This window comes from Aythya marila (genome assembly GCF_965140915.1).
Source record: "Aythya marila genome assembly, chromosome: 3".
In the NCBI taxonomy this organism is placed as follows: Eukaryota; Metazoa; Chordata; class Aves; order Anseriformes; family Anatidae; genus Aythya; species Aythya marila.
The window spans coordinates 8,596,580-8,619,845 of NC_139044.1; the positions used below are offsets into that span (position 1 = coordinate 8,596,580).

The window sequence follows — 23,266 nt, forward strand, 5'->3', positions numbered from 1 at the left end:
GAGAAAAGGTCAAAATGCACAAAACTGTAAATACACTACACAAATCAACATCTGCATTTTTTTTAAATACCATTCATTAAGAATACCATTTGCACATTATAACTTCTGTGCTGAACAACAAACACCACAAACATTTACCTTTCTCCCCCTTTTTAATCAAAATAATTGCACTTTTTACCCAGATTCTTTGCTTCACTCAGGCTCTAAGCAATATTTCACTACAGCTGCCACAACAAAAAATCCCCACAAAGACCGCTTCGCCCTGTCTGCCTCTTAATGCAGCAGCTCAGTTTAAAGAACATCAGTGTAATAAAACACGTTTCACACACACACACTCTCCGCGTTACCTGCTTGTTGTATTCTTCCTCGTCACCTCGTGCTGACAAGCTGCCCTCTTGAAGCGACAACACACTTTTAATTTCTCTCCCATACCATTCCTAAGTGTGGGAAAAAAAAATCCATTACATAAAAATAGAGGAAAAAAAAAGCCAATAAACCACAAATCACTAAATACTGCTTTCCGAATTATACACTTTCATTTGTAGTATCCTGGCAACATTTTTCACTTGTTCTAAGTGAAAGCCAGAAGCCCCCTTTTCTCCTAATTTTTACCACTTACCTAAACAAATGCTATGACTTCTACACAACCTTCAGTAGGTTTTTCATACACATTCATTCATTCACTTAATCTAGAAGTCTACAAAATAGTAATCTGCTAATTCGAATTTATTTAATCACAATTGGTTTTGTAACACTAAAGTATTATTTCTGCTGTATCAAGACAATGACTCCACTGCTTTGGGATTACTTTGGGATTAAGTGAGCTTCAGAATTTTTCTTTTATGTATATCTTATAACTCATTGAGCTCTTATAAGGAAAAATATATGGCAGATGTTATAAAGAGCAGCTCAGCATGAAAAGCAACTTGCTCTAATGTTACTAACAAACAACTGCGTAAAACATTTTCACCTCCACTACATTGTTTAATTGACCAAATGTAATGCATTCGTAGTAGGACTACTGCTTAAAGCCAGGCACATGCAGCACCTATAATTAATCCTATTTGTTAGTAAATGTAAACCCCAATAACAAGTTACATTGGTCCTGAATGAAAGCACTTCAACACTTATTCTGCATCAAGTAATATGCATAAAGGTAAATCTTTAGAACAATTAACTTCACCAACCCTGCACTTCATACCAATGGTGTACTCAGCAAGTCTTCTGTCTTCCAGGCAACAGAAGCCTTTCATAAAATTATAAACAACAAAACAACAACTTTTAAGAAACAGAATCTAACCTAACAAGAATCAACTTCAAAAGAAACTCAGATATAACTACTGGATTTTCCTGAAAGCTTGAGTGATTTTACTTCAACTCCCACAAAATACTTAACAGACTGCAGACAAACACAGGGAGAAAACAAAAAAGAAAACAACAAAATAGCAAATCTTTCAAAAACAAAAACTTTTTTCAGCTACAGCAAGTAATAAATTGTGTGCATAATTATGATAAAGCACTCTTAAAGGACATTCTCTCTCAAGCAAAAAAAAAAAAAAAAAAGTAATAATTTCTGTCAGTTGTACTTCCATGCTAGATTAAATGATTACACGCTTCACAATTCTCCACAATAAGGTAGCTTTTCATAATTGTAGTATAAAGAGTATGTAATCTGTGCTTTGTTTAACAGCTCAAAAAAAGCAAGTCTAAGCCAGCAAAAATAAAATGGATGGCACAGAAATACCAAAATGGAAGCAATGAATGGAAACACTACATGCATATCAGCCCATGGCACAGCTGTGACTCACAAAAATACATTGTAACAGCCTACCACAAGGGTATGCAGGAGGGTTGCTCAAAAAAAATCCCTAAACACAACAGGGAAAATTTAGCATCACAAAATACTCCTGACCTCAATCTGCTTTGAAACAAAACAGACTTGCACAGCGACCCCAGGGATAGTCTCTAAACTGTACATCACTAAGCTGAAGCAAAGAAAAGATGTTTCTTCAATGTCACCAGATCCAACAGGCTATAAAAATTACCAGACATTGACAGGAATATAGCTGTGCAAGGAAGTTATGAATGCAGGTATGCAGCCATGTGATGCTTGCCAGATGATTGGTTTATGAGTGTAAGTCAATTGCCACCATGAGAGAGATCTGTATCTTCGGAGAGCTTCCTCACTTCCAAAGGCAGGGAGAGCAGCTATTAAGCCCCCAGGCACCTGCTCTGTACACTGAAGTCCATGACAACACAAAAGCGACCTTCCAAACTAGAAACATAAGCACAAACCCACCAACATCTCAAAGGGAGTGTTAATTAACATGAACAGTTCTCATCACTCCATCTCAAACGGGATACCAAAGGCATTCCAGAAAAATCATTAAAAATTACTACAGGCATAAAAATTCAATTTGAAGAGACAAAAGAAAAGATTAGGGCTATTTACTTTAAGATGAGCGTTGGAAGGCAGGGTTAACATATTGTGAGTTACAACTAATGGCAGAGTAGTTTGAAGCCAGCTAGTCATTTTGCTTAATACAAAACCAAGATCCTTGATGCAATCAGAGAACTAATTTAAAAACATTATGTTTTTAACTACAGTACAAAGTTAGAGTGTAGGACTTGTTACATTACACTGATGCAAAAAAGCTAATGAAGGGTCTTTGAATCCTTATAAACATTAGTATCAATAGTTTAGAGGATTTTTGAAAGAACAGATTCACGTTTCAAGTCATACATTTATCTATTTAAAGGAACTTTTCTAAACGAAGAACTGCATTCAAAGGCTTTCTTGTCCTGTGCAGCTAGTGAAAGCCAAACCAGACAGTAAGAAAAAAAAACACATTGATGCTTCTACATCCCTACTTCAGAGTAAGCTCTAACAATGCTTCCTACTGTTGTTTCCAGAGCATACTATGAGAAAAGCTTAAAGAATATTTTAAATGAAGGTTCACTTGTTTTTAAAACTTCTACATTGCTTTACACTTTTCCTCCCTCCTGCTCCCTGTTTATGTTACAGTCTGATTCTTTCCTTCTCTTACCTTTTTTCAGAAGTGCTCATACCTGTCTTTCCCTATAGTTGCTGTAACTGTAACCCCCCAGATCAGCCAATCCACACCTTTTCTTTCAGCCCTGTATCACTGTCATCCAAAGGTGCTGGTGCGTATTTCTTGAACCCAAACACAGGATTTTTTAAACAACTCCTTTTAAAAGGATCACAGTCTAAGCTCTACTATCTCAGATGAAATTGCATGTGTCCCTGAGTAGGAAAGGGAAAGAAAAAACAATATACTTGGATAAGGTTGTTCCAGTTTTAATTCAAACTGTATTTCAGACAAATAAAAGCCATCACAGCTGAGTTCTAGACAACCACACAGTATTGCGTTCGTATCACACAACAGGGGCTTAGAACACCCCAACTAATTTGTTTCTTCCCCTCTTTTATTCCAGCAAGTTAAAAAAAAGAGTGGCAGAATCACATAAATGTCCCCATCAAATGTTTTCAAAAAATGCTGCTTCTCTTCGAAAGCGGATATAAACAAACTTCCCTCCCAGAAAAAACAGATTTGATTTTTCAGCCCCCCAAAATTTGACTCCATATATAAATGGCATGAGCACAAGCCATTTCTTTGAATCTGAGATCATTTCCAATCTATATCACTTTGTAATATCCCAAATATTTCAGTTACTTCAGTGAAGTAACACAAAATAGTAACATCTCAATTACTCAAGGTGATGAAAACTCCCTGGGTTTTAATTTACCAGCCCAGAGAAAAAGTTAAATTTTACAGCTCTGAAGGCAAATGAATCAAACATATGTACACATAAAACCATTGAAAGCAAAGACCTAAGTGATTCAACAGGACTGCCTAGTAATAGAACTGACTGCAAACTCATTTTAGATATGCTTTAGTCCAAATAGTTCCAACACAGTAATTTGTTTTAACAAAAGTCACTTACTCTTATACCTTTTTGTGAAGAAAGCGCAATAGGTAGAGACAAGCCTAGCTATGTCTGCTTAGGGCAATCACGCCAGCAGAATTAAAAACGTGTCCTGAAACAGCTTCAGTGAAATATGTTGCGGCTTTTTAGGTGATAGAAAGCCTTAGTAAAATATAATCTTAATAAAAAAGTTTATGAAAATATTACAACTCTAGTCCTCTTCTTGTCCTAACCTAGACCTGCTGTTTTATTACCACTATAACTCCAAACATGATACAATCTATCTCCACAATTTTTTGATGTCAGTTCTCACTCACTTCCAAGAAACTCATAAGGACACTAGCCTGTAGTACAGGCCAAAGGTACAGTTCTGTGAAGTGCTACTGACTATCTCTGCAGCTACCGTTGTGTCTACCACCTCATTTACTAGTATCGTTTGGGTTTATTTCAAATTCTGCTTTAAGCACTCAAACATGGCATGAAGTTTCTCCAGCCTGGATGTGCAAAATACACAGACAGAACCTATTCAGCAACCCCTGTAGTAATGACAAGCACTAATGCAGTAAGTCTTCTAGAAAGTTACTTCCATCTTCTGAATTAGCTCCGAACTTGAAGTTTTCATACGAGCTTCAAACTGGTTCAATTCCTTTAAAATGGCCTGGTTTCGCAGAAGAGCTCTTTTTTGTCGTTCGTTTATTTCTTCCAAGTATTTTTTCAGCTTCATGTACTTTAGTTTTATTCTGCAAGAGAAAGAAGAAGAACATGTACTTAAGGAGTATGAAATTAAAACAAACATTTCTATTACAACCACTTTTCTTCAGGCACATACATACTAACATTTATATAGGAGCTGCCCAACTGTCCAAAGCTACGTTAAACAACAGTGATGTCCTTTTGGTTGTATAACTTGAGGTTTAAAAAGGATTTTTGGTTTGGTGCTCAAAAAGATAAACACATTTCAAAAATTTCATAAGTTTGTTCGGAACGGGTTATGCTTTGAATTAATGTGATACGCATGTCTAAAATGAAAACTGTATTTAGAAGAACATGTTCTGCAAGTCCAGCATACTGTGAACTAAGGCTGTGGTTTCACAGTTGCTTTAAATCAACCTAAATCCATGCTGCCACCAGAAGGGGCATCTCACTCCAGGCCCTTCTTTCTTTTTTGTGCCAGTACTATATACTATACACACATGGCAAATTAAGCCAAGAGCAATCCAACTGAAAATCCGTTTGAACTCTCTCTCACCCATCGAAAAACACAGATTCACTTTCAGACAGACCTATTTTTTTTTGTCTGATTATAAGTCAGCTGGACAAGTATTAGTGTTAAAGGGAACACATGAACCAAGGGCAGACAGGATCTCATCTGTTTAGGGCTCAACCTGCCTATAAGTCAGCTTGAATTGGTTGTGAAATTGTGACCTAACTCCCCCCAAAGTGCCAATATTTTGACAGACACTCCAGTTCAAGTTCTGTTGGATTAAAATAAATCAAATTAAAAGTGAAAAAGTACACGTGCATGTTTCCACACCTCTTGAGGTATTTTTTCTTCAAGATAGTCTCAATTTTCTACTCTAAAGTCCCTCTTTCAGAAGAGGAGTCTCCAAGGGATTTGGCCATGATTGCACCTAGCCCTCAGTCACTTGAACTAAAATTGAAGAGTCACCTCTCTGGCTTTACAAAACACAGCTAAGAAAACAAACACTACAGAGACAAGAATGCCTAAAAATCTGCTCCTCTCTGGAATCCAGGTGCCGTTCCTGGCAAGCTAAGAGACTTCCATCCGTGCAGACACCACATTCCAGATCCTCTTCTGGAAGGGAGGCTTCTACAGTCAATTTCAAATAAACAACCCATGCTTTTCATACTATTTTATTTTAAGAACAGATTTATGGCAAAGTTCTTCCCAAACTCAAAAAAAAAAAAAACAAACCAAAAAAAAAACCACCATAGAACTACATAGGCTATAAGAAAGCTAGGATCTTTCAATGCTCATATGCTCACTGGAAGGCCATCAGTTCTGGAATCTCTTCCCCTCCATTCTAACTTGCTCAGGGCAGGAATTTCACAGTTCAAATATAAAAAGGAGATAAAAAAGCAAGAAGCTTTGTTCATAAGAGAAGCAACCACACTGAACTAAACTTAACAGGTAATTTGGTAATTGGCAGCAAGTTCAAATCATTTGGTCTTCCTCAATAAGGCTGTTAATAGCAATGCTTATAACCTCATGCATGTTATACATGTATATAACAATATCAGTAGGACAAGAGAATGCAAATGCAGAAATATGAACAATTGTTTAATATACACGGCCAGAGTAACAAGTGTTTGTTTGTTTTTTAACCTCCACCCTCTTTTTTTTAAAAAAAAAAAAAAGACAAAACAAACTGTATGTGCAATTCACATTAAATAGTTAATGCAGAAACAATCCAGGGAGCTAGGACCAGAACCTAGAATATCTTGTAGTACTTCCTAAAAGTTTAAGGACATTCTAAGACCCTAGAACCATTACAAAATCAACATCAAGATAACATTCCAAAAGCATCCTGTGATACTGTAGTCTTTGTAACTAAAAAAGTCTATAAGGTTTTTTTTTAAATAAACTTACAGGTATGCATCAGATTTTTTGTATTCCACCAGTTTTCTTTCCAATTCCAGCCTTCTGGTTTCACTAGAAGAAAGCAAACAAAAAAATTTCATAATTTAAATTCTCAAAGCGCAAGAAGTCAACATTATTCAGAGCATATACTTCTCAGAGAATGGAACACATTTCTCCTACAGATTGGTAGTCTTATGCCTTGATCCGCCAGCCAAGCTTGTCACAAAAAAAAAAAAAAAGTTCTTACTTCTCCCTCTGCTCTTCACTGGAAGAGCTAGGTTGTTTTAAAGGGAGGGCAGCAAAGAGATGACAACGCGTAAACACGTATATATCCATTTAAACCCCAACAGCACAGCCAAAAAGACTCCTGCACAGTTAAAGTTCCTATTTCAAGTCCTTTCTCCAGCAGCCTCTGGAGATGCTCTAAGCACTGAGATCCTCTCACCTAGTCCGAGTCACTCAACAAACCACGTTCAATGCAGGAAATATTTAGCTTAACTTCCTCAAACAGGCAGTATTTCACACAATAGTTTTTAACTTAAAATCAGCTACATATTTCAGACTCATGCATTAAGATCAAATACATCTAGAGATACGCTAGCATTACCTGCTGGAACTACTAAAGGGCAACAGATAAATGTAACAAAAAAAACTTACGGTTGTTAAAACGCTGTGGGGACATCCGTATCTGTCAAAAGCAGTGCAATGGTATAGGTCCATGGGGAAATTCATACTGCTTTACAACAAACTCCATGCCTGACCCACAGCATAATTCAGATACCCGTTTTCAGAAGGAGTACGACAGAATAAAGGTGGTAATATTAGTTAATGACTACAAACTGTTTCTGAAAAGGAGCAACTACCCCATCAGTAAAAAACAATTGATGAGACAAGGGCTTCCAGTAGGCACACACTACAAATCCTGCAACAATCAAAGCAAGTACCTTAAGTTGTTCATTAAAAATAATCACCAGCTTTTACTAGCTATGAAGGCCGCACAGGCGAGAGCACTGCGGGCATACATGTGAGATTGCATGCAGCCATATGGCTACACGTGCTTTTCCATGCATTCCCCTACAAACGTGCATGTCACAGCCACACATATTTGCCTCCTCCCACTTGCCCTGCACCAGAGGAAAGCAAGGAAATCCTTCCTGCTTCTTAAGTCTGCAAGATCAAGGCATACATTTTATCCATCTTATCCTGCCACTGTCTGAAACAAGATTACGTTTTCATGTCATGTATGCAATTTAAAAGCCACGCTTCATCTGGGATCTCATCCGTTCAATTTCCTTTTACATGATGGACAGCTAAGCAAAAGCAGATTTCAAGATCTTGTTTTTACACTTCTAGAAGTAATTTTCATGACTCGATGAAGAACACTGTGATATCCTGATGGATATAAGAGTCAACAGATGCGAACAGCCATTGGCTCCAATCCTGTTTCTCATCCTCCGATACCACAGATTGCACAGCACATCTCACTCCTCGGTTCCTGAAAGATCATTTCCTTTCTACCAGCATCCCACTTGCTAGTCAGTGCTACAGATGTTTAGGTAGCACCTGAGTATATAAATAAGGTCTTCTCTAGAGGGAAGACGAAGTATAAAAACCATCAGGTATGAGCCTCACAGCATTTGACTACCATCATTACAGATGCCTGAAATGGTTACTGTAACACCTGGGGTGTTTTGCAGCACACCTCTGTCCAAGACATGATTTAGAAGCCATTCAAAACTATTTTGTTTGGTAGCCCAGATTCCAACAAAGTTCCAGTGCAGCTTCTTAGTGTCAGTGGCAGAAGTGAAGCTTGAAGCAATACAGAGACTATTTTGACTGCTCCATTACTACATCACCTCCCTTTTTACCTGAAAAATAAAGCTCTCAGCCTGAAGCTTCTATTTGCATCAGGTTAAAGCACTGCAAACAGCCAGTTATAAACTTTATTCTTAAATAGGCAAAAATAGAACACTTCAGGACTTTGTAAGGATCCAGGTGGCTTTTTCAAACAACCCTGAATCTTCAGTCTGCAGAGAAAGCGTGTTTCTTTGGGATTTGAAAGCAGAATTAAATTCTCTGTTCAACCACAAGCTCTGTCTAATCTCTGGCATTTCACCAGGCATCAACCTGTAGTGATATCTGATCCTTCACCTCCTAGTCAAAGCAGCAGGATCTGCCTCAATATTTCTTGAGATACCGGGCCCTGGTCTCTTTGTGCTTCAGTACTGCATCTATAACATAGGAATAACAGTACTACTGTGGTGACACCCTGTTGAGAAAAGTACAGAGAAAATTGTGAAGCACTTAAATACAATGCAAACTTTCCATAGAAGTAAGAAATGTAATTTTTACAGTTGTTTTTCTACACCAGTCTTACATTAAACCAACTGTTTAGCACTGAGCTGTATCCAACAGCCTAGCCTAGTACCTGGACAGCCTGCTCAGGGTATACCAGTAGGTATCATGTAAGGCTTTGGCCAGAAAGACAAAACAAGCCAATTAACCAACTACAGCAAATACAGCCCACTTCTGTAAAAGATGCAAGCAAGCATGCAAAAGAGAAACAAAGAGTTGTGTTTGCAGGTAGCCAGTTTCCTTTAGAACAGCACAAGCTAGCTTTCTCAGGGAGGAAGAAAGGTGGCACAGACTCAGTAAGAGCAGCAGCCACTTCACCACTCGAATCCTGGAGAAACACGATGCTCAAAGCCTCCTGCATGCAAATCCAATCCCCTGGACAGGTTCGAGAGGGCCTGTTCAGCACCACCTTCTACAAACACATGTAACTGATACCAGCAAATATTTTGGAAGCTAATAAACCTGTTTTACACTCTCTGCTCAGGGCTTGTCAGTATTTGCACATGTTTACAGCAAGTCACCCGTAGCATGAGGCATCTGGCCTCACTGTTTGAGAAGGATGCTAATTTCAAAGTTAGTCACGGTGTTAAGTACAGCACTTAACTAAATAATTTATCTACTTCATCTCAAACACTGCCTCTCTCACCAGCAAGAGTAAATGCTGAGTAATCACAACACAGTCAGTTCTGTAATTAAACACCAAAGTAAACGCTCCGCCCCAGTTCATTTATTACCTCAGACACCCAATATCTAACTGTCCATAATTTTGCATACAGACACCACTGACCTGTCTACAGAGACCTATGCCCGCAGTACTGTTTATATCTTGACTGGACTATGTACCAGCATTAAGAAATAAAATTCATCAAATAAAGTCTAAGATATACATTAAGATAGTTATGTTTTTTGCACAACACTAGTTTGCACAAGGCTAATTTCTCAGACACTTTAAAACTCAGGTATTTAGAGGGAAAAAAAAAAGAAGAGATGAAAACAGGAAGAAAAGAAATATTCACAAGAGCTCCCTCTGAGCTCACCAACAGACAGGTGGGAGACACAACCAAGCAGCAGCTTCCTCCACCACACACAAGCTCTTGCATATATGGCTCCTTAGCCATGGCCTCCTGCTTGCTTAAACTGAAGAGCTCAAAGCAGGACTGCAATCTGGAGTGAAACAGCTATTGGGCACTTCAGCTCTCAGAAGAGGTGACTTGAAATTGGATCAGTGCAGAATTTCCAAGGTGTGACTTTAAAAACTGAAGTGATCCAGTGATTTTACTAAACATTTTATACTTTTTTACATTAAAGAAATGTTTAGATATAAATTATCACTTTACCTGTGAAATTCCAGAAAGGCAACTGGCTTTGCAGCACCATTGCCGGAGGCAACCCTTCAAACTCCCCAGATAGCAGCATACAACTTATTTACCTGGATCTGGGATAAACGGTTACACATTTGTCAACACCATCAATACAATCTTTTTCTTTTTCTTTTTCTTTTTTTTTTAATATATATGTTAAAGCACAGGCACTTCAAGCATGCCAGAAAAGGTCTGTTTATTATCACAACATTTGTCAGCTGGGTCTGCAAAGGAAGCACAGCTCACGCGATCATGCTGCCTGCCTGTAATCCCCTGCCCACAATGTCTCCTGAACCTCCTGGCATAAGCAAACGAGACAGAGGAGCTGGTGTCTGAGATGCAGCCTGTTCCTGGTGGTTTCGGAAGAGCTGGTGAGGGGCAGCCCACACGCACAGCACGGGACCTGATGACAGAGATGTGACCTGATGCAGAGAGGTGGCCGGCGTGGCCCAGAGCCTCAGGGGGCACAAGGCACCCCTGCTCCTGGCAGGGGGAGAGCTGCACACAGACACAGTGCTCACAGCAGTATGCAGGCTCGAGCACTGGGATTTTAATCTGCTCCCCTCCTTCACTTTCTGATGCCATGCTCTAGACACGCTGCTTTCCCTATCAAGAACCTACAACTTCTGTAACTTCTAGACAATAAAAAGCCACCACCGTGTTGTACATACATGTATTCTCCCCCACTTTCTTCCCCAATAGAAAGCCATTCCTGTTTTGTTTCCCATCGGTCTTCCGGACCAAAACAGGACTTCAGCGAAGCCGCCCGCAGTGTTTCTGCCAAGGCGCTACCGCAGGCAGCGCCGGACCCGCACGCCCCGGTGCCCATCACCGCTCAGAAGCGGCTCCCAGCCCCTGCGGCGGGCAGCAACCGGGGTCCCCGGCAGGCCCGGCCCGGTCTGGCGCGGCCCCCCGGGAGCGCGGCGCGGGGCCCCCTCACCTGTCGCGGAGGCGCCGCAGGAGGCCGCCGGTGCCGCTGCCGGTGCCGGAGCCGCGGCCCGCCCCCCGCCTCATGCCGCGCTGTTTACGGCCGTGGCCAACGCGACGCCTCCCGCCCTGCCCCGCGCCGCCACGCCCCGGAAGGTCCCTCCGCGCGTTGCCATGGCGACGGGGCCTGGCGGCGCGCGGGAGGCTTGGGAGCGGGGGGTGGCCCCAGGCCCGGGGGAGCTCGGGGGGTGGCACGGCAAACGGGGACGGCACGGCTCCCCGCCCTGCGCCCGCAGTTCGTGAAAACAGCAGGCTCGAGCCTCACGTGGTGTATGCATGCCCCTGTGCACATAAATACAGAATCACAGAATTGTCTAGGTTGGAAGAGACCTCAAGATCATCGAGTCCAACCTCTGACCTAACACTAACAGTCCTCCGCTAAACCATATACCTAAGCTCTACATCTAAACGTCTTTTAAAGACCTCCAGGGATGGGGACTCAACCACTTCCCTGGGCAGCCCATTCCCATGCCTAACAACCTTTTCGGTAAAGAAGTTCTTCCTAACATCCAACCTAAACCTCCCCTGGTGCAACTTAAGCACGTTCCCCTCATCCTGTCACCAGGCACATGGGAGAATAGACCAACCCCCACCTCACTACAGCCTCTTTTAATGTACTTATAAAGAGCAATAAGGTCGCCCCTGCGCCTCCTCCAGGCTGAACAAGCCCAGCTCCCTCAGACACTCCTTATAGTACTTGTTCTCCAGGCCCTTCACCAGCTTCATCGCCCTTCTCTGGACTCTTTCGAGCACCTCGATGTCCTTCTTGTAGCGAGGGGCCCAACATGTGTGTACGTAGATACATATGTATACATGTGTGTACATAAATGCATATCCATAGGTATACACGTGTACATAAATATATATACATATGTATACACACATGTATGTAAATATGTACAGATATGTATACCTGTCTGTCCATAAATATGTATACATGCATATACGTACACATACACGTGGGTAAGCAGCCATTGTGCTGGCCCCTATGGCAAGGAGATGCCTGAGGCACTGCTGCCTGCAGAGCTGTGCCTGAGCTGCTCCCAGACCCGGCAATGCTACATAGGGGATCGCAGCAAGCGGACCCACAGCGAGCTGTCCCACATCAAGAGATGTCCCCACAGCGAGAGGTATCCCCCTGGTGAGAGCTGTCCTTGGGGCAAGGCAGGGCTCGAGGGAAGCACCCTTGCACCCAGAACAGGGTCATTGTGCAGACCTAGCAAGGGCCTGAGGCATTTTGTTGAGGGAAATCTGCAGCATGACCTTTGGGACAACAGGGGACTGGAGATTTACACTATTTATTCCCAAATTATTACTTACACTGTTAATTTGACATGAAATCTGTTAATTCAATGATTACTACAGCTGTTCAAATGGTTGTAGTGCAGAGTCAAGTCTCCAGTCTGCCATCTTTTTTATAACCTTGAGGTAGTAATTTCCATGTCTCAGCCCCCCTCAAAAAAATTCAGAATTTTTCTGAAAAATAGAGACTTTGCAAGGTGCTAGGACATAAATCCAAAAATAACTGGGAGCTGCTGAACACTTACAGTAAAAGGGGCCATGGTGATGTACCAATACCAATGCTAATGCATTAATCATGTGAGGAGTGGGTATTGGAAGACAGGGAATTTCCAAGACTTTAAAAACGTTAAAACCAGTAAGGCAAGCATACTATCTGGGGCACAGTGAGTCTAAAATCCTAACATACACAGAGAAAATATGACAGCTTTGTTTGTACTCCCTTTAACAGTTTGCTTTATTGAGTTTATGGTACACAGGAAAAAAAAATGCAAATGGCTAATTTCCATTTGTATAGAAACCAAACATTTCAATAAAATTCACGATTGCTCCTTCTCTGAATTGTGACCTTGTCCAGTTGGCACAGCTTATTAATGTTTTCAGACAAAACTTTGTTGGTCAGTGGAAAAAGTCACACCACCTTCAGTGAGCACTGGGGCAGTCAAGACAAGCCCCACATTCAGATCTCCAGCATAAACAAAGTGGGAAAGAAAAACACAGTTTTTTAATTTTCAGATTAAAACTTAGATCCCTTTGAAATGAAGTTGTGAAACCAGTGCTTAAATTCACCAATAAAGATGGTTCCTCCCATACTGAGAGGGTATTTGAATTTAAGGCAAAGCAATGCTACATCAATGGACAAAATTGTGTGTAGCTAGAAAATGTTTAAGCATAATTAGAGCAGGAATCATTATACAGTTTGTACAGGATCATCATCATAATTACCCTTCATTAGAACTTCTGCTCAACAACAGGGACATGAAAGAATCAGTTTCACTTGCAAGGTAATACTGCCATGACTGAGGGCATCACTGGGGCCCTGGAAGAGAGACGCTACACTAGTTGCACGGGGTTCACGCGCTCCAGAGCCTCAGGAGTAGCTTCAGATTCCAGCAGCGGTGACCTTGTCCCATGGATTGGGTCCTCTGCCAGGTTTTGAGCCTGTGTGGCTCCATTCACCTGCATCCTCAAACTGGGATAACCAAATTCAAATGTAAAGCAAAAAGCTTTGCTGCAGTGATGCAGTGGTACTTAACAGTTCCCAAATTAGCTTCTGTCACTTGAATAATCATAGCTGCTGTCTGGCTTAGCCTTTGCATATCTATTATAAATAAATGGCTCAATAAGATATGGAAGGCTTTAGCTCATGTAAGAGCCTGCCTACTCAAGAAAATACACATGCAAAGGATTTGCAGATTTGGGAGCCTTTATTATTGAATTCACATAAGATGCACTCATAATAAAAGATGTACTGTTCTTTCTTACTCTTCTATTTACTGAAAGCAAGTACATGTTATTGAGACCTCTGCGGCAGCACAATTTCACATCTTAACAAGAGCTGAGAGGCAGAATCTAGGTCTGACCTTGCCTAAATTTCCAAAGTTGGACATTTTTACCTGGATTGTGGCTTCATAGCTCAGGTCCAGGTCCATCAGTGACTGCCATTCCCTTTACAAATGTGTAGGGAAAAAGAACGGACCTTTGACACCGCAGCTGCAGAGATAGCCCCACTCCTTGAGCGACTGCAACGCATTGATGCCATGGGAGCAAGCCATAGGTCTGCTCACAGACATCCCACCTGAGTGCTGGCCATGCCAGCTGGAAGCCACCCCGGCTCAGTCACCGCTTCTCAGTGCGGGGACCCAACGAGATGGAGTGGTGTGTCTCCCTGATTGCCTTGCTCAAAATCAGGTAAGGAAGTTCAGACTGTGAGCATCACCCATTTCACCTCATTTTGGTGATTTTGTCTGGTGCCAGAGAGCACTCTGTGAAGGCCTCTACAAATGGCCCTTGTGCAAAGCTAACTGTGGGATCCTACCCCTGGCTAGCCCAACTGTTCATAGTACTGAAACATCTCCCCAGCCTTTGTACCAGCATGATGTTCCTGCTCAGTCATGGGGACAGATAAAATGGAAATAACAAGGTTTGCATCATTTTTATTTTATTTTTCTGAGCATCTCTCATATGAACTCTCCTTGCTAATATCTACATCAAAATAAATAGTCTCCCCTTTAACACTAAGGTGAGACACTAAAAACTTGTTATTTCCAAATGTCAGATGTGAAACACCCTCCATCAGTCTGACATATTTTGAATGCATCACTGATTGTCAGTGCAGAAAACTGTCAAATGCTACCTGGCATTTGAACAAGAAAACACTTACATACACTACATTTTTGTTATTTTTCAAAACAGGCAAAGAATTTGGTTTTGTTAAGCCTGTACCCGTGACATACCAGGTTTGGTTCTGGAAGACTAAACTGCTTTTGAAAATATTTGTGCTTGCTAAAATAATATCAAAACTTTCAAACACTTACATTGCTGAAACTATGAACGCATATTATATTTACATACTGAAAATTTTTATACCCAATTTAAGATTTGCAAGTCTCGGTTCAAAGAAACTGATGTCCACCTGACGGCTCGGCTCAGGAAGAGAGATCTGTAGGACTACACAGTTTATTCATCTCATGACCCATGCCAACACTGGTGATATTTTAATCGTGAAACCAAGCAAACACAGGGGGCAGGGGTCTCAAGGCACTGCCTGCACAGCAGAAGGGAATTCTAGAAGGGAATGGTGCCAGCTCAGGGAGCTGCTGCCACTGCTTACTCATGGGGTGCAGGTTCCCCTGCCCCTGATCCACCAAGCAGCTCTCCTCACAGTGAGCACACTTCTAGGAACATTTCCTAGGAGCACACAGGAGCAGCTGTGCAAATAAGCAGCTGGAACCCAGTCCCTCCACTATATTTCCCACATTTTTCCCTCTTGTCCCTTTAGTCTCTGGTGATGCAGGGTGCACTCAAATCCTCTGAGGCGTTACAGAGCCAGGTCTGTGATGAAATCCTTCATGCTGACACTGATGGGCTCATAATTGACTGATGAATAATCTTATTACTCATATCCCTGATAACTAACATCAGTACCCCATCCCTGAAAGCCTACAAAGAGGAGTGTTTTGTTTGTGTTCTTCCTTTAGTACTTAACACTTCTTTTAGATTGTTTTAATTTAATTTTAATGTAATCTGATAAGAGCTGTACAACTGTCAAAGAAATCTGTCTCGTTCTGTCTTACTAAATGCACTTTGAATGAAATTATGTTTTTCCTCAATAGCTGCCAAATGAAGGTATCTCTCAATTCAAATGAAGAAGGGATTGATGTGCACTAATCTTACAGTTCAACGCATTGTTTTTAATTGAGGGAAGAAACAATGTGTGCTTTTGGTGTCCTGCTTTCCTCTGGAGATATAACAGTACCCTGCAAAGTGCAGAATTTGCCTCGTTGTGGTGAGCATCTGGCTGTGGGGTGGCCTACCTTGAGGAGAAAAAAGGAATGAGAGAAAACGAGGAAGAAGGAAGTAAAAGAGAGGGTATTTTTGTAGGGGAAAAATGAAAAAAAAAAAAGACAAGGGACAGATGATAAGCACATGCCTCCAGAGACATCCCTCCAGAGGCAGCTCATCCAGCAAAAGGCTTAGGGCCAGCTGGAGAAGGTCAGAGAGGTCCGAGATGCCACTAGGTCTGGGAATGACAGGAAGCTGCTTGCACAACCAGAAGTTGTTGGTATCCTCCCGTAGGGTGCCTTGGGACACTGCCTCCCAACAGACACAGCCCTCGGCACGACTGCTCTAATGACAGCAAGGAGGCTTTACAGATTAAGGGCCCTCTGTGTATTTTCACTTACTGTGAGGAATGCAGATATTGCTAGAATAGAATAAACCAAATCACAACTTCAAAAGCATTAAGATAAATCATTCGTAAAAAACAAAAGGGTGGTCATCCTGGAACACTGATGTATACAGAATATACACAGATGATATACGTAACAGAGCCTGAAAAATTAATCTCAGTTCTCTGCCACCATTTTGTTATTTCTGTCAAAACACAGCAGTCTGGAGGGGTTGTGTGATTTCACTGGGAGGGGATTTGCAGAAGCCCAGGCTGTGATATACTGAAAAGAGGCTTTTCCTCTATGCTCTTATTTGGTTTTGAGAGCAGCTGTACATTTAGCTGCAGCTTGCCCACAAGCCAGGACATAACTGAATACATTTTCTTTTTTTTTTTTTTTTTTTTTTCAATTAGATTCATAATACATGCCCTGGTAGCTATGTAAAAGACATACAAAAATTTGCATAATGCCCATATAAGTCTTTTTGTTAATGAATCAAGTCCCAAATGAAGAGCACTAATAATACATTAGCAATCAAAGAGCAAATAGCACCAGTGAACATATCTCAGCAGAGCAGTTATGTGGATCCATTTCTGACTGTCAGTGTCAATGCATGGAAGCAGTAATTAACATGTTGAATTTAATGCTTAAATTTTAATAAATTTAAATGTAATAAAATGCTTTTATTAAATGTTACAGTTCCTTGAAACCTATTATTACTTGTGTCTGATGCATAAATAGAAAATACATTGTCTTACTGAAGAACGCAGTGTTTGTTGTCGACAGGACAGGTGAAATGAGTTTCTCCAGCAAGAACTTGTTAACACAGAAGCCGCTGATAATAAATGATTAAATACAAACTTAAGAACAAGAATACAGCATTTAAAGCCATATAATGTTTATTAAGAATGTAAGAGCCTTATCCAAAGCCTGTTGAAATCATTGAAAAGTCTCTAGTAATGCCATTGTCAGTGAATTCAGAATTAATCCTGTAGAATTTAGATACAAGCACACACCACTGTTTACACCGCCGTGTTGTTAATGAGTGAGAAACGCCATGCCATGGGAAGGGGACCAGTTTAGAGGCCCCTTGCTGGGAAATCCCCCTGTCCGCAGCCATCTCAAAGTGCTTTTTGAGTCTCCTCCACAGCATGGGAAGCTCTAAGACCAGGAGAGCTCATGTATGACCTGACTCTTCTCTGTTTCCTGCAAGGCAATGAGTCTGGAGAGGATTTCTGGGAGGTTGTAGGTCTCTCTGCTTTCCCAATAATTCAAAGTCACCGCAGTTTCTAAGATGTAGACATGAATTAACCAGCAGCTTCTAGTCTGTTTAAATATCTGTTGTCTGAAGAGGAATGAGTAGATTGACGGCACTGAGTTTCCCTGTCTCTGGAGAAACAAGAACTGGATTTAGGTTTTCTGAGATGTGAGACAAGAAGCTGAATTTGAGCTAGGCTACTCAGAGCAAGCCATCAAAGGGCTTGACTCCTGTCTTATCTTAAATCATCTGCCTGCTTCATGCTGCAGAGTACCCCATACAACCACTACTTTAACCTCCATTGCTCCAACTGAAAGGGTTGTGCTGTATTTCTGCAGGAAAGGCCATTTTATGCTTGCTGGGGTCACTGCAGGAGCAGAGGTGCAAAGCCAGTTGTGCTGCTCCTCCTCACAGACTGCGGCTGGACCCTGCGCGACCACACAGCACAGACCATGACCACAGCCACCAGGGCTGAACATTGTCAAATCCTGCAGATGGAGATCACCAGCCATGGCAAGTGCAACCCGACATCTCCAAACTCTGCAAATGAATCAACCTGTGCCCGAGCACCTCCCTGCCTCCTTTGCATGCGGGCTGGCGTTTGTAGCTGCCCATTCATGGGGCAACCAGGCAAAGTAGAAGCATCCCACTGCTCCTTCAGAGCTTGGTCCTTTGTGCCAAGGCAGGGCCATGCCACATTTTTGCCAGGATCCTCCCTCTGGAAGCAGTGACCTGATGGCTGCGCTTCACCACCAAGGGGTTGCTGCCAAGGCACGGCTAGCAAGGTCCGCAATCCTTGAACTAGCAGATGCTGCGCCCGCTGTTCTACAGGACAAAGATGCATTGGGCTCTTTTGTTAGTATTTTAACAACTGAGTGCATTGATCTGATGCACTGAATGAAATACTGAGAAAGTTTTTCTCCACAAATCTTGAAATGCTAAAAGGAAGATATAAAATAACTGAGAAATTCTTTTGAGTTAGATGTTTTCCTTTTAGCACCGCATTTTAGAGTGATCTGTTTTGTAGAGTTGCTTTCCATGTTGACAGGGATGAGGCATTTAGACAAGGTAAAAAGACTGGAGGATCCAAAATCCTAGACTTAAAGGGAGAATGTCTGGCCTATTGTCTGTTTTGATTAATGAAGCCTTTTGCATAGCGAGATAATGTGATCTTTACTGAGCATGGAATGCTACTGCACAGCAGAAATATCAGAAGTATGAATAATATTCGACATGATAACGACATCAATAAGCTAATCTATGTATTACTGGATTCTGCTCAAAAATGCCTCAAATGATATTTGTTTATTTCGTAATTGTCAGCCACTTTGATGCACTTGTTATCAGGTTCAACAAGTGCTCCAAGCTACAAGGGTTTGAAACAAAGGGAAGCACTTGGACGAGTCTTGCAGTTTAGTGGCATTTGGGGTGAGGGAAGCCAGATTCTGTGGCTGTTCCTAGCCCTTGCCACAGGTAGCGAGGTGCTCCTCTTTACACACACGTTTACAAACAGAGAGCCTCCTGAGGATCCCTCACTACCATAAAACAAAATATTTAAACCCTCTTAAAGATGTTTCTATTTCAGCATGATTGTGAGTCATCAGTGTCTCTGTAAAACAGAAAGCGAGCAAATCAGCAAAATAGCCGCAGCAGCATGCATGGAAAATCTGTTCTGTTGAGCTGGAATTATGTTTAATTCTGAACTAATTTCCAGTGACCATTTGGTCACTGTATCCACTTAATTTTTACTTCTGCATGAGGTTTGGAAGTGGGCATCCTGACCCCATGAACAGCCAGAGAAGCTGGCGTGCTTTCCAGTAGAGCCAGTCTGCATGCCACGCAGGGTGACAGCTATATGCTGTTTCTCTATTTTTTTCCTTTGAAATCTAGTTTCAAGAGGACATAGTATTTTTCACTTCCCGTCCCAAAGTGCTGTGCTGCTTTTCTGTGATTTATTATTTTCTCCTCTGTCCTATGTAGAAGATTATTGTGGCGATGAATGAAATCAACCATGTGTATAAACCATTCATTCATTTGAAAAGCAGGAGAACAAGCATAAGACTATTAAATTAATTAAATTGTGTCTGCTCAGAGCTAAGCATCACTGGGCCCTGCCCTCTGCACTCCATTTAGTATATGCAACAGTAAATAATCACGTCGAATATAAAATAGGAACCTGAAGCAGGAGCTCTCAAAAAGGCTTGAAAACAGATGGAGAATATTCCAACGGTGCATTTAGAGAGTACTCTAAAATTGGCTTCAGCTCTACTTTTGAGTAAACACTGATGTAAATCGGGTAACCAGGTAGGATGCATGAATAGCAAGGGTCTGTCTCACTGGGCTGACTTTCAGGCTAGAGGTCCCAAGCGCTTTGCCCATTGCTAGAAGCACACAGCAAGCACTGGGCACAGGCAGGTGGCCCTGAGGCAGCCTGTTCCCGACAGGATGGGACAGGGACAGGGGGAACTGGGGCACCTGAGCCGGGCTCTCAGCACCCACTGTGGCTGGGGCTTGCCTGCTAAATACTGACAGGCCAGTCCTTGTCTCCCGAGCAGCAATGGCAACTGCAGCAGTCCAAAAACTTTTCCATGAGCAAGCCTTTATTCTTGGTCAGTAAATATACCCTGCTCAGCAGGTTTTAGCAGAAAGACGAACCCAGAGCTCACATGCAAGTCAGCCTCTGGCTTATTCTGAGTCCCTCTACTCGCATATTTTAGGATTACATTTCTGCCTTTTTTTTTTTTCCCCAAACGGACTTAAAAGGGAAGGCAACTGTTTCACAAAGCTACCTATTCTCCTACAGGGATTATGCGCTTTTTTTTTTTTTTTTTTTTTAATTATTTTTTAATAAAAGAACGCACGGAACCAAACAAAAAAAGAAGTGCAAGGGAAGTTCATAACCGCTTCCCGGCTGGAAAGACCGCGGACTCCGCGGTTTCCCGGCTCTGCCGGGCAGGCAGACAGACAGGCGTACGGACACACAGCCGCGGCGCTTCCCCCAGCAGCGCCGAGGGGAGGGGACGCGCAGCCAGCCGGGGGCACCCCCGATGGCTCTGTTGCAATTCCGCGTCCCTTCCCCGCACGGGAACCTCGCGGCGGCCCGGGCAGCCGTGCCAGCAGCGCGGAGCTGCGGCCCCCCCGGGACTCCGGCGCTGCGTCCTGCGGCCTCCCTCAGGCCCGCCGAACCCGTCACCGGCAGCAAGAGAAGGGTCTGAGCTGGGCAAAGGCTTTTTCTTTAAATATACATATATATTTAACAAAAAAAAAAAAAAAAAAAAAAAGGAAAAAAGAAAAGCAAGCAACCAACCGACCCCCAACCCCGAGCGAGCAACCAAAGGAAGCAGCCTCCACCCGCGAGGCGCCAGCAGTTTCGGGAGTTGGTGCCAACCTCCGGCTCTCCTTCGGTCCCGCCGGTCCCGGGACAGCGGAGCCGCCCGCTGTTCTCCCCACGCCGCTGGCTGCCGCAAACGAGATGGGAAAGAAAAGGAAAAACATCGCCGCGGGGCCGGGCTGCGCCCCGGGCGGGCAGCGGATCCAGGTAGGTCCCGCCGGCTTCTCCTCCTCTTTCCGTGCTCGCCTTTTTAAAAATTTATTATTATCATTATTATCATTATTATCATTATTATCATTATTATTTGTTCTCCCTCTCTCTTCCTCTCCCCCGTTCTCTACCTCGGGTACTTTACTTCTGGCAGCTTCAGCCCCCCGGCAGCGCGGCCGGGCCGGGAGCCGCAGCCGGGGGGTAGCAGGGGGGATGTTCGTCCCCGTCTGCAGTCCCAGCGCTGCCCAAAACCCCAAAGCCCCCGGGACGCACCCCGTCAGGGGTGGCAGGGGACTCGATGCTCGGCCGAGGCCCTTTTGCACCGGGCGGGCAACGGCTCTGCCGAGAGGGCAGCGAGAACAACGCCGGCAACAAGTTGGGGTTTTCCAAAGGTTCCCTCCGGGTCCCGCCCCGGTGGGGAGAGGAAATCGTGCTGGTGGTACCGAGGCCGCCCCCCAGCCCGTCGGAGCCCCCAGCCCGGCCGGTACCGGAGCGGGACCCCCTCCCCCGGCCCTGCCCGCCCAGCCCGGCGGTGCGGTGGGGATGTCATCAGGAGACAATTACCTTTTCAGGGCGTCCGCGTCTCCTCACAGAGGCTGTTATTTGGGAAATAGGATCATTTGATTTCATATTGCACTAAATAACACCCAGCCGGCTCAAATTGCCAGCTTGCTAACAGCCACCCATTGGAACAAATTGCGGGGCGCCGCCGCCGGCCCGGCCGTGTCCTGTCCCGCTTCCCGCTGCCCCTTCCTCATTTTTCTTTCCCCGTTTTTTTAAATGCTTGGTTTACTCCTTTGGGCCAGCAGGGCCGCCCCCGGCTGCTGCTTGGCGGGGGGGGCTGGGACTTGGAGTGTCGGGGGGCGGCCAGGGGGCGCCTCTGCCCGGCGGCACGGGGAAACCTGGCGGAGCCCCGCGGAGCGCGACCCCGTGCAGGCCGGCAGGAGGGTGCTGGGGTCTGGCCTTTTTTTTTTTTTTCCCCTTTTTTCTTTTTCTTTTTTTTTTTTTCCCCCTTTTTTCTTTTTCTTTTTTTTTTTTTTTCTCTCTTTTTTCTTTCTTTTTTTAGTTTAGTTTTGTTTGTTTTCCTCCAGCCTTAAAGCCGGTTTATTATCATTTTACGAAAACAGAAGCGATTTCAGTCTCATTCCCCGTGGAGCAAAGCCACCCGCGAGACAAGCGGAGGCTTCCCCGTGGCCCGCGGCGGCCCCAGTCCCCTTTTTCCCTGCCCCGTGCCCGGCCCCGCGGGCTCCGTCCCCTGGCGGCGGCGGGGCTGCGACTCGCGGCGTCCTGAGCGTGTTGTGCTCCGCCAGCCGCTAATCAAGTAATTTCCCAATCCCAGCCCCATCAAATTGCTCTTTAGCTGTTGAACTGTGGAGTTTTGCTCCTCTTTTCTCATGCTAATCAAACCCATTCAGCGTCTCTCTGTGAGGCTATTTGTAGTGGAATAAATCTCCTTGTTTGCCTGCTGCATGATTAATTGATATTGTTGTATGGCTTTTGTTTGGGCTGCGGAGAGCTGAAAGGCAGCGCATATTGGATGTGACGAAAGGAGCTTGAAACATCATTTCGCTGCTGAGGTCTTTCAGAGGTCGAGGGATAGACCGATCGCATTATTCATCCTATTTATTTATCCTTATTAGAAAATATGATGAAAGAATAAGGACCGGAGTCTTTTTTAAACAGTGCATACACAACCCCAATTAAAAAAAGTGCCAAAGACGAGGCCTTTTCTCCATATTAGAAAAATAGCTCTTTTTAACGAGGACCAATTAAATTGTACTTCATTTTACCTGGGATTTCACAATAGACTTAGCAACAAATTGCCTTTCTTCTTTGCTGTTAATTACCGACAGAGGCGGCCGTACTCCTTATGGCGCAAAGCCCTCATGGGGCGAAGGCACCCACCCCGACCCCAAACCCAGACCCTGGCAGTGGTGGCAAGCACTGGGACTGCTCTCGTGGCAGACCCAAGCTCCAGCCAGTCCCCAAATCTAGCCAGAGCAGGGCCATATCCCCCTCAAACCA

General features: G+C 43.4%; 1 protein-coding gene across 7 annotated transcripts in view; it reads right to left on the reverse strand.

The window, feature by feature from the left end:
- KIZ (kizuna centrosomal protein) overlaps positions 1–21,989 on the reverse strand; it is a 60,577-nt gene extending 38,588 nt beyond the window's left edge. For 3 of the 7 annotated variants that reach the window (XM_082757156.1, XM_082757157.1, XM_082757154.1), the window contains exons 1-4: positions 11,207–11,315; positions 6,560–6,622; positions 4,532–4,688; positions 348–437 (exon numbers count right to left, since the gene is read on the reverse strand). In XM_082757156.1, coding sequence (XP_082613282.1) covers positions 348–437; positions 4,532–4,688; positions 6,560–6,622; positions 11,207–11,280 — 384 coding nt within the window. In that variant the 5' untranslated portion in view covers positions 11,281–11,315. The other 4 variants (XM_082757158.1, XM_082757159.1, XM_082757155.1 and 1 more) reach the window with 4 other exon arrangements.
- Positions 21,990–23,266: the final 1,277 nt, after the last annotated feature.